Raw genomic sequence first — 11174 nt, 5'->3', positions numbered from 1 at the left:
ATATATTCTGATATATTCTTGATATATCTCTAATATATCTTTTTTTCCCTTGACCAATACGACTCCGATAAGCGATATTTAGACATTTGATTCTAACTTCTAAGTTTGTTGAGCAACGGCTTTCACTGACCTCATATAACTCTTTCTCAATTTCACATTGATATCTCCTCTTTCTTAATTTCTTAATTATGCGCTGTACATGATGGGGAGATGATGATTTATAGATATAATTACTTAAGTCCAATTACTTAATTAGCAAAGGCCAATTGGCAAGGTGTTTGAATTACCCTGCTTTTATTTACAGACGTTCTTTCTTTCTTTCCTGTTGTTTTTTTTGTTCCTTTCTTAAGATTGTTGTTGAACATGCATGGAAGCTTATGCTCAAACACCTCCTGTCATGGACGGATGGTATCTATTAATTTCCAAACCACGCACGTAAAAACATTGTCCAATACAACATGATGATGTTCACTTAACCAACAAAAGCAAAAGAATTAAGACCTGAAATAGCTTCTACACTGACATCCGGAGACATGTCCTGCTTTACTTTGCAATCCGAGACTTGGACGGAGCTTGCAATTTTCTTCCTATATATTTTTATTTTATTTTTTATTCCCTTATTCAAGTTGACGATTGTTTCACTCTAATATGACTGTGAATTCGTCCTTAAAGAATGTAACTAAATCAGGATTTGATGACTCCTAATCCCAGTGAAGCAGCTTGGATGGAGAAAGAGTGGACGATATGATCACCAATGTGAAGGTCGTGCCGCCCCATTGGAATTCTTCGAATCCCAGACCTGTCCACCACACTTAGGTGCTTGCACACATGAATGTTGAATTGGACTCGCTGTTGAGTCCTTGCCGGGACATATACTTTCTCAAAGGCAATCAATTGCTTGTGTGGCACCCAGTGTCCGGCAGTGGCCGGAGGGCTGGAGTAGACTAGCAAAGTTTGAGTGCCATCTCTGTTCCCAACATTTCTCACATTCACATCAACAGCTAATGAAAGCTTGTTGCATTTTGCATGTGTCACGCGAATTGCCTTCCCCTCAGCTATGAATGGCTTAGTACTAGTACCATTACCGGCACCGGTACTAGTCTCAGTATGGTGACCATCAAGAGGGATTGCAACTACGGTGGGTGCGTTTGCTACGGTTTGCACAAATTTAGTGTAACCTAATCCATGGCCAAACGGATATACGATTGGCCCTTTGTAGAATCTGTAAGTTCTTCCAGGGTACCCTTTTGATGGCCTTGACCTCATTCCCATGTCTGTCATTTCCAAATTTTTAAGATACTCATCTGGGTACCAAGTCATAGGCAGCTTTCCACCTGCACTTTCAAACATAGATGAATATTTGATTGAAATTTTAAACCCCATTTTGAATCAACAACATATGCGACAATGCTAACCTGGATTTGATATTCCAAACACAATATCAGCAATGGCTTGTCCACCAGCTTGTCCGGGGTATCCTGCCCACACAATGCCGGCGATACGTGGGTCATTCTTTGCAAAAGTAACATCAACTGGACCGCCAGACATCAAGACCAAAATGGTTGGGCCTTTAGATGATGATGCAACTCTAGATATGAGCTCTTGTTGTCGTCCAGGTAGAAGTAGGCCGATTCGGTCTCTGAATTCTGCCTCGATGGACTGGTCGAGGCCCATTACTAAAATGGTTGCATCGGCTTGACGAGCTGCATCAATGGCTGCACCAAACAATGTGTCGTTGTTGCACGCTACATTGCCGCAACCCTGCTGGTGAACTGTCCTGGTGTATTTCCCTATTCCTTGTAAAGGTGTTGTGTACCCACAAGCAACACCTAGTAGCAATGCATCATATATAGTAGTGAATAACAGTGAGATATATATATATATATATATATATATATATATCAAGGGAAACATGTTCTCTAAACAGTGTGCCTTCCCAAAAAACATGTCACTAAATGAAACGACTGTAGTCAGTATAAAGTTGGTTGAGGCTGGTAGCCATTTGTGTGCATAATCGGTTACTTACCGGCGTAATTGCCAATCATAGTAACAGTAGCATCAGAGTTGGGGCCAATGACGGCTACAGTACGGTGGCGGCGGGTGGATAAAGGCAGTGAGGTGCCACGGTTCTTGAGAAGTACAATGCCTTGGGTGGCAGCATCAAGAGCAAGTTGCTGGTGAGCTGGGGTGCAGACATCCCTCGGACCCAAATTAGCATACGGGTGAGCGGATCCATCAAACATTCCCAGTCTCATTTGGACTGTGAGTGTATTAGCCAATGCAAGATCGATATGATCAACCTCACTCAACAAACCCTTCTTCACTGCATCTTCAGTGTGCAACCCCAGGAATGGGCCACAGTCTAAATCCAGACCTGCTTTGAGGGCGGCAGCAGCAGCTTCTTCTGGGGTAGATGTGTAGTGTTGGTTGTCATAGAAAACCCCCACTGAGTCGCAATCAGAGACAATGTAGCTGCATTTTAGCTAGCATTAGTAAAATAGTAGAAGCAAGAAGCTAATAATAACATCATAGAAAACAACTTGATCCAAATAGTACTAGTTACATACCCATCAAGCCCCCATTGAGCACGTACAGTTTTCTTGAGGAGATTAGGATCTGCACAGGTTGGGACACCATTGACCTGATTGTAAGAGCACATAACACTCGCCACCTTACCTTCTTTGACGCACATTCTGAAAGGAACGTCGAATGTGTCCTCCATGTCTTGCTTGCTAACCTGCCAATTATCCATCTCCGAGTTAACACCTTAAGCTCCAGACTACTGTCATCACAACTTGACAGCAATTTTGTCATAGTCTATTCATATACTTGCAAACTAAAGTTATGTGTTGATTAGAGATAGAGTACGATCTAGAATTTAGAAACTAAATAATTTTGCTCATTGATCAAATTAATTACAGTGTGGAGAAGATATGTAAAATTCTGAAGCTTCCCTAGCTATAAATGACACCCTGTTGAAAATATTTCTAGCTTAATTTAGCATGAATACAATAAAAATCATGACAAAAACATATGAGATGGTCCTGATATGTAAAAATGTTACAGTATAAAAACATATGTTGATCTAGTTGTTTCTTCAGACAAAAGAAATTAATTGTTCATGGTAACTGGTTTGCTTTTCCTTCTTGGATGAGATAGATGATTAAAAGAACATATTCAAGTTGAAAAACAGGCCAAAGAGAAAAGTATAAAAGTAAGATAAAAAAGAATATGTTTTTGGCTAAATAGATAATGAAAATGGTTAAAGAAACTCAAAGTGTTTATGGGCAAAAGATCTAAAGTACAGTACTGTATTGGGGATGGGCTCGCGGTAGGAGAATTAAGAAAGCTAGGCAGTGATCAAATAAATAAAGCAATCATGTATCCACTTGCAGATTTTACTCTGATTTCATCGATCAATAATTTCATCTTATACAGTGCATAGGAGGCTAGGAGACTAGGAGTCGTCTCATGGCATAATTGGCATTGCCATAAATTTCCAAGAGTAGCTCAACAACCTACCACGCATATATAACTGCTACCATTAACAGTATTTGATATATCTTAAACAGATCGAACGACTCTCACATATAAGTTAAAAACATAAATATATTTGATGAAGCATATATATATATATAAGGCTTTTCACATAAGAATGTCATTATCTTAGCTTAAGGTACGAATTTTCATTTTTGACCAACTTTTCGATCGAGTTTTCTAATCTCCACCGTCAAATATTTAGGTTATAACGTATAGATCATCTCCACAAAATTTCAGCCGATTTCATAATCGTTAATGTAACGAACTAATCACAACTAATGGACGTATTGAATTTGCCGAACATGAACGGTTCATAATTTGAGTAGAAAATCAAAATTATGAGTACCTTAACGGTTATAGAATCGGCTAAAAATTTTGTGGAGATAATCTATACGTTATTACTTAGATATTTGACGGTAGAAATGTAAAAATTCGATCGAAACGTTGGTCAAAAATGAAAATATGTACATGAAGTAAGATAATGACCTCCTTACCTAAAAAAACCCCGTATATATGTATATATATATATATATATATATATGTGTGTGTGATGTTGCAGTAGAGTACGTACTAACCCTAGCGTTGAAGTGAAACCGATCAACTCCATGCCAATTATCAAGGTCGTAAGCCGTGAAGTGTTTACAGCAAGCAGCCACCTTCAACGAGTGGCCTCCGCCGCCATTACCCTGTAAACCCCTGACGTAGCTGGCAGCATAAGCTCCGACAACCACCGGATCTTCACCGGGAGTTTCCTGCCCACGGCCCCATCTCGGGTCTCTGAGTACGTTCACATTTGGACTCCAATACGTGAGGCCGCCCATACCTCCATTATACATGGCTCTTGCTTCGTCTGACACAACCTGTACACAACATTACTATATTTGAGAAGATGACCATTTAATTCTTGATTCGAAAAATCCATGCTTGACCCATCTATCCACTCCAAATCGAGAAACCAGGCAGCAGTGCCACTTGCAACTTGAAAGTGAACTACTACTACTACCGTCTACCTTTACAGCCCACTTGTGACTTGTCATCCCATTCATTGATTTCAATAGAAAGTATTTTCAGAACTAGCTATCCAAAATGATCAAAGTTATTTCCGTGTATTTTATAAAATTAGAGTATTAAGCGACATCAACTCATTTGAAAATTGAAAATAGCCGATTTCCGGTGACAAGCACGCTCCCATTTTTCCGAAAGGAAGGGGGCTATCGTAACCGGGAGCAAAGAGCAAACCGTCCTACGCTCCATTCAACTTTGAATGGTATTTCCGTATATATAAGAAATTCTAACTTGAAAATTACAGACGACATCTAATTGAAATGATCAAAAATTATATTGTAATGTAAATGAGCTATCTTAGATTGGATGACATCCCGTATTATTATAAAAGTATTGAGATATGGCAGCACTATCTAATATATATATAAATACACAGAAAACTGACAAAGCCATGCCCATTTCCAAAAAGAGAGCCATGCCTCTGCATGACTACTCATATCCTAATACGCATAATCGCATATATGTATAAAAAGTACCCATATATCTATAAAAAAAATTTATCTGCTACGTACGAATATTATTCCAAATTCCGTCCAAACAAAAACAAAAGGAACAGAACACCCTAAGTAATCACAAGGTTGATTACCTTTTACAATATTATAGATTAGTCCTAATTAGAAATGAGCCACCAAAATTAATGGATTATAGAAGTTGATAGATCTGAGTAGGTACTAAGCAGCAGGATACGTACCCGTCCGATAGCTTCCCACAGAGAAGCATTGAAGGAAGCAGCGGTGGTGATGACCTGAGGAAAGCTGGTTGCTCCCGGAAACTCCCCGCCAAACTTGGTTCCAGGACCCACATTTGAGACTCCATGAAGTGCCTCCGACCACCACTCATAGTCTTTGATCCCAAGGCGTGGCACGGCCTTGGCACTGTTCACCAGCAGCTTCACCTTCTCTTGCAGCGTCAGCCTTCCGATCAGGTCCCTCACTCTCACATGTATCGGTAACTTTACGCGGCAAAACGGCAAGTTCTTGGTGCTTGCGTCGTTCGGGTTGCAAGCAAATGACGTCGGAGACTGGACGGCTGCTTTGCTGCTGCTAGTTGTTTGCAGAAGGATGAAGAGGAAAAGGGAGAGTGAGGCCATGGTGGTGGCGGAAGCCATTTTCAAAATGGCTAAAGGCTCTAATAAGGGTCTTGAGAGGAGTGTATGTGCTAATGTAGTAATGTAGTATTGGTATATATAATAGCGTAGATTGCGCCACAGCCCACAGGTGTAATGTAATGGTGAAATATTAAGTTAATGTGTGTATGGACATGGAACCATAGATGATGTAAGAGATGAGAAATGAATTGTTTAGTTTTGATGATTAGGGTGCGAATCGGGTGATTGATCATGAATGATCATTATGTGTTTTAACTGCTACCAAGTTGTTGAGAGTTGAGACTAACAAATTCAAGTTGAGAGTAACAAGCTAGATGCAATTGATTGAATTAACCAGCTTGCTAGCACTTGCAAATTGCAATTGGGGGTACGGTTGCCAGGGAGGGACAGGGGCCAGAGAGCATCGATCACTCTTCTAACAGTGTGGCTTGCAAAGTAAACAAATGAACCAACAAATTAAAGGAGAAAAAGGATTGGTTTAGGTAGGCCCTTGGCAGAGGTCCGGTCATTGGTACGAAAACATGGATAGGCATTGGGCAGTACGTGGTCCACTTTCCAAGATGGCAGGTCTCGCTTTGAAAAAATCATTAGGCTTATCTAGTAAGGATCTGATTATCTAACAACATTGCTTGTATCTTAAGGGATCCAATATCAAATTATTTCCACTCACTTAATTCCCAGATTTACCTTACTTGTAAAGCATGACCTTATTCCCTTACAAGCATGTAGACATCGACAGTTTCGTTACATATGATCATCCCTGTTCAAAATGGCATGCAAGCATTCTACATTAATAGTCAAAGAGGGATCAAATACACAATCTTATATGTCACATGATTTGGGGATGACTGTGGCATGGCTTCACTTAGAAGAAAGGGTACGTACTATAATGGCTATACATTACAAGTAGCTTTCATGGACAACGGAGTTCTCTAATATATGCGATTGCATTTCTTTTCTCTCACTAAGAAAATGGATTCAATCCAATGACTACATGAATACAAATGCTATACACAGGAATCTTATCTGGCGGAGCATTTTATATATGATAATACATCTGATGGATAGGTATCTAGGATTCATACCATTATATAGTCTAAGTTGGTGCATCAATGTTTTGTTGGGTCATGGGAAAATAAAACGAGATCGACAACAACTTGTGAGCGTGCTTTTATGTACGTGGAACATGCATCTCTGTATGTGGAAATGGAGTACCTCCCTTGGAAATGCCCATCACTTCTGGAGCAGTCTGGTTTGTCCGCCTCAAATTTTTCATTGAAACATTTCCCATATTTGATCACCACCTTACTAGTTTTATCCATACACAATTCAGAATATATGAATATCAGTCATGTTACATCAATATTATCAAATCACAGATAACTTAAAGAGTGACAACTGTTTAAGATAAAAAAAAAAGAGTGGCCAACTTGTTTGGATTCTTAGCTCAAACATGTGTTATTACCATCTGATCGAGTAAGTATCCGTAGGAGTATAGCAACTGTTCCACTTTCGCACCAAGATCACACAAGGTTTTTTCCACCACTAAAAGAGGTTGGATTCACTTATTCTGTTCATTAGTTTGGATTAATTATAGGGAAAAACAATGAATAGTGCTATGTAGGGCCGGTCCAAAGAATTAGAGGGTCGGTGCAAAAAATAAATCGGACCTTTTATATTTATGAAATAATAATAATAATAAATAACAATATTATAAAGAATATTGTATATATTAAGCATCTTAAGCAAATACGAACTTCGTAAGATTTATGATAATCTAAAATTTACCTAGTTTAAGAAGAAAATTAACTATTACCAACCCAGTAAATAAGGGGAAAACAAAGGAAAAAAATCAAAAGAGATAAGAGATTAAGGGAAAAAATTAATACCAACCCAGTATATTAGAGGAAAAAAAGAAAAAAAATCAAAATAGCAGCAAAGATAAATCGAACCCTTGCATATATTAAACATATAAACGAACTTCGTAAGATTTATGATATTCTAAAACTTACCTAGTTAAAGAAGAGAAAATTAACTATTATAAGGGATTAAGGAGAAAACTGAATGTAAATAAGGGAAAAAAATCAAAATAAATAAGGGATTAAGGGGAAAAGTTAAAACCAACCTAGTAAATTAGGGGGGGGGGGGGGGGGGAAGGAAAAAAAATCAAAACAGCCGCAGAGAGGTTTGAATCCTTGACTTCTGTTCTAACTCTAACTAAGCCGCATAGCCACTCCACCAACTCCATCCCATGGTTAGTTATAATTAGATAACATTTAAAATATATATACATAGCTCCCACTGAAAAAAATATATTTAGTCGGCCGGAGGGTCTTATGCGGCTGCACTACATTGACCGACCGCCCTAGTGCTACGTACACAAACAAGTTATACAAAAAACTCATATCAAAATACGTGGCATCCTACATGGCATGATGACATGTTATATTCTTAAATAAATGATATCCAGCATATCAAATATTTAAATTTTACAAATGAATCTAAAAATGTTATAATAATAATAATAATAATAATAATATAACAAATTCCTTATTAGAGACTTAAAATATAGGGGTGGCATTCGGTTTGAACGGTTCGATTTTAGACCAAAACTGAAAACTGAACTGAATTTTTACTCCGGTTCAGTTCAGTCAAGTTCACAGTTTTCTGACAACCCAAACTGAAAACTGAACAATTCAGTTTCTTTCGGTTTCTTTTTGGTTTTTTGTCTGTTTAAAAAGTCTGTTAACATAACTATTACAAACAATGATTATAAACTTCTTAGTTCCAAATTAAATTACATTTCAAGTTTAAATGGTAGCACAACCAGGAGTTCTAGTAGATGTTGCTTTCCTCTTCAATTTCTTCACCATAAAAGGTTGTTTTCCTCTTCAATTTCTTCACCATAAAAGGTTGTTTTCCTCTTCAATTTCTTCACCATGAAAGGCTGCTTTCCTCTTCAAAGTAGTGTCATAATACTATCCTACAAATGTCACAGTAGCATTTTAATTACTCAATGATTACTGATATAGAATCAATATATGAAACAAACCAAACATAACGTCTTATCCAAAGTTGCGACATACGCTCAGTAAACCAAACATAACAAACCAAGCAAGCAATAAAGTACCAAAAATAGCTTATGTTTCATCATCAACAAACCAAACAAAATGATCAACATCAGCAGAACAATTTGCAAGATGCACCTGCCCTTCCATAAATTTTTGGAAAACAAACCCATATCTATTCTCTTTAATACCACAACATAAAACCCCATAATATATATAATATTCATGATGAAGAAGAATGAAAATTTCAGGGTTGGAGCCTCATTGACTAACCAAAAGACTTGAAGAGCAACAAAGCAATTACAACTACTATTTCCAAAAAATTTCTATGTGGTGAGGAATATAAATCCACCAACCAAAACGCATGAATTTAGAATTATCACCAACTATTGAATCAAGCTTACAACTTAATCTGAAACAAAATAAACCTAAAACAGTAAACCTATTGAATAATGGAAGTATAACCATAACAAAATATCATATCTACTATACAAAATAGCAAATTAAATTGAATTACCTATTACTTGATTTACAAACGACACTAATTATAGAAAAGGGAGAATAAATGTCCAATTTTACACTTAACTCGGTGCAACATCAACCCTAGACCTTCAAATTGAAGAGGCCCTGGATTTCTTTAAGTATCTTCCGGAAGGAATTTTGTAGCTTCTCGTTTTCCACCTGACGTATTTTTTGCTCAATTATATTTAGAGATATAGTTGCAGAAGCCAAAAAATATATAATTAGAAAACTTGCAGCAACTATCACTAGTTTCAGTCAATAAATTACAAACAACAATCCATATATAATATAACACAATGAAGTGAATGAACTGAACATAAAAGCTCATCAGCAAATAGACTAAGAGAGGTATGAGTTGATTGGGCAGAATAAATGGGATTAAAGTTTTACCTGTAGGAGAGATACGCCGCGGGCGCTAGGAGTGAGTGAAAGCTTCAACCTTTGGCTTCGACATCGTCAAGTTCGGGTTCAGGGAGACAGGGACTGAGAGGACTGAGATCTAAGCCGGAGACAAAGAGGACTAAAATCTGAGACGGGGACTGATGCGGCGTCGGGGACAAGAGCTCAGAGAGTGGAGATCGATGGCGTCAAGGAGTGGATGTCGCCAGCGTCGGGGAGTAGATCTAGGGGAGTGGATATTGGCAGCGTCGAGGAGTGGACCTCGTCGGCATCGGGGTACAGATCTCGAGGAGAAGAGGAGTCGGAGAAGAGGAGGAGAGTCAGGAGAGTAAGAGACGAGGACTGCGAGAGAGTGGAGAGACCGAGAGGGCGAGACTGCGTGAGTTAGAGGTGCGAGAGAATTGAGGCTTTAGGTTAATAGGGTTGTGTATTAAACAAAACGACGTCGTTCTTCCTTTATTTCAGTTCGGTTCAGTTGATTCGGTTCGGTTGGCATTGCACACAAAATCATCCTCTTCTTGAGAAAAATGGATTGTAATCAAGCGACTACTGCAAATATGTATGTATTATAAATATGCATCAGTTACATTCGTCACTATGAAAATTTTATAGAAAAAACTTACGTACAACCTAGTATGTACATGCGCGTTCAAACTATCTCTCATTTGTCTACTTTTTGCAATGTAAATTAAAAATTTAAACGTTCAAAAGTTAATTAAACTAATAAAAATCATGTTTGCAAAAAATTGATGTAAACAAAAATCATCTTCATAGTCGATTGCATCAAACAAATTGACAGTTGATCATAAGACCATTAACTTTCACCATAACCGTTCATTTAATTGATGTAATTGACAAAACAAACGATTTTTTGTTTACGTTGATCTTTTACATAAATGATTTTTAGTACTAAACTAAATTTTTGAACGGTTAAAATCATATATTTATATTTCCGAAGTGTGAAAATAAGTAATAGTTCAAACACATGCATACATACTAGGTTATATGCAAGTTTTTTCTAATTTATATTCTTGCCTTTTCTTTTTTACTCTTTTAATTACGAGAAATTTATTTGATTAATAGAGATATATGTAGTAATATTATTATAGCAGTATTATTTGTATATATATACAAATATTTATTATTCTGCATATTAACATAATATATAATAATGTTATTTGTATATAATTATATATCATATAAATATTTATTATTTTGCGAGCTTTCACGGGCCGATCTCGACAGATTTTTATATGCCGGGCTTGACGGGCTTTCGATAGGCCGGGTCTATGGGCAAGATTGGGTTTCTCACCCATAAACTAAGCCTGACCCTCTACCTACCGGACATGACCTATAACGGGCTTTTATGCGGGCTGGTCTGGACTTTAGGTTCACGGGATTGGCTTTCTTAATCCGCGGGCTTAATGATTATACCTAAGTGCAAGTCCATTTGTCAAAAGATCATTTGTGAA

General features: G+C 37.6%; 1 protein-coding gene across 2 annotated transcripts; it reads right to left on the bottom strand.

The window, feature by feature from the left end:
• Nucleotides 1–386: 386 nt before the first annotated feature.
• On the bottom strand, nucleotides 387–5778 carry LOC126796474 (probable beta-D-xylosidase 2). 2 transcript variants are annotated; one of them, XM_050523301.1, is made up of 6 exons: nucleotides 5297–5775; nucleotides 4116–4400; nucleotides 2568–2737; nucleotides 2027–2472; nucleotides 1416–1829; nucleotides 387–1334 (listed from the first exon to the last, which is right to left on the bottom strand). In XM_050523301.1, exons 1-6 carry the CDS (start codon nucleotides 5711–5713, stop codon nucleotides 685–687), a joined length of 2382 nt encoding a protein of 793 aa, XP_050379258.1. In that variant the 5' UTR covers nucleotides 5714–5775; the 3' UTR covers nucleotides 387–684. The 2 variants fall into 2 exon arrangements, with proteins under 2 accessions (XP_050379258.1, XP_050379259.1); XM_050523302.1 differs by lacking the exon at nucleotides 4116–4400 and having other exon boundaries at nucleotides 5297–5778.
• Nucleotides 5779–11174: the final 5396 nt, after the last annotated feature.

The sequence above is a fragment of the Argentina anserina genome, chromosome 5 (assembly GCF_933775445.1).
Source record: "Argentina anserina chromosome 5, drPotAnse1.1, whole genome shotgun sequence".
Classification (NCBI taxonomy): Eukaryota; Viridiplantae; Streptophyta; class Magnoliopsida; order Rosales; family Rosaceae; genus Argentina; species Argentina anserina.
Note: the sequence above shows the minus strand (reverse complement) of the source record. Positions and strands in the feature narration are given on the sequence as shown.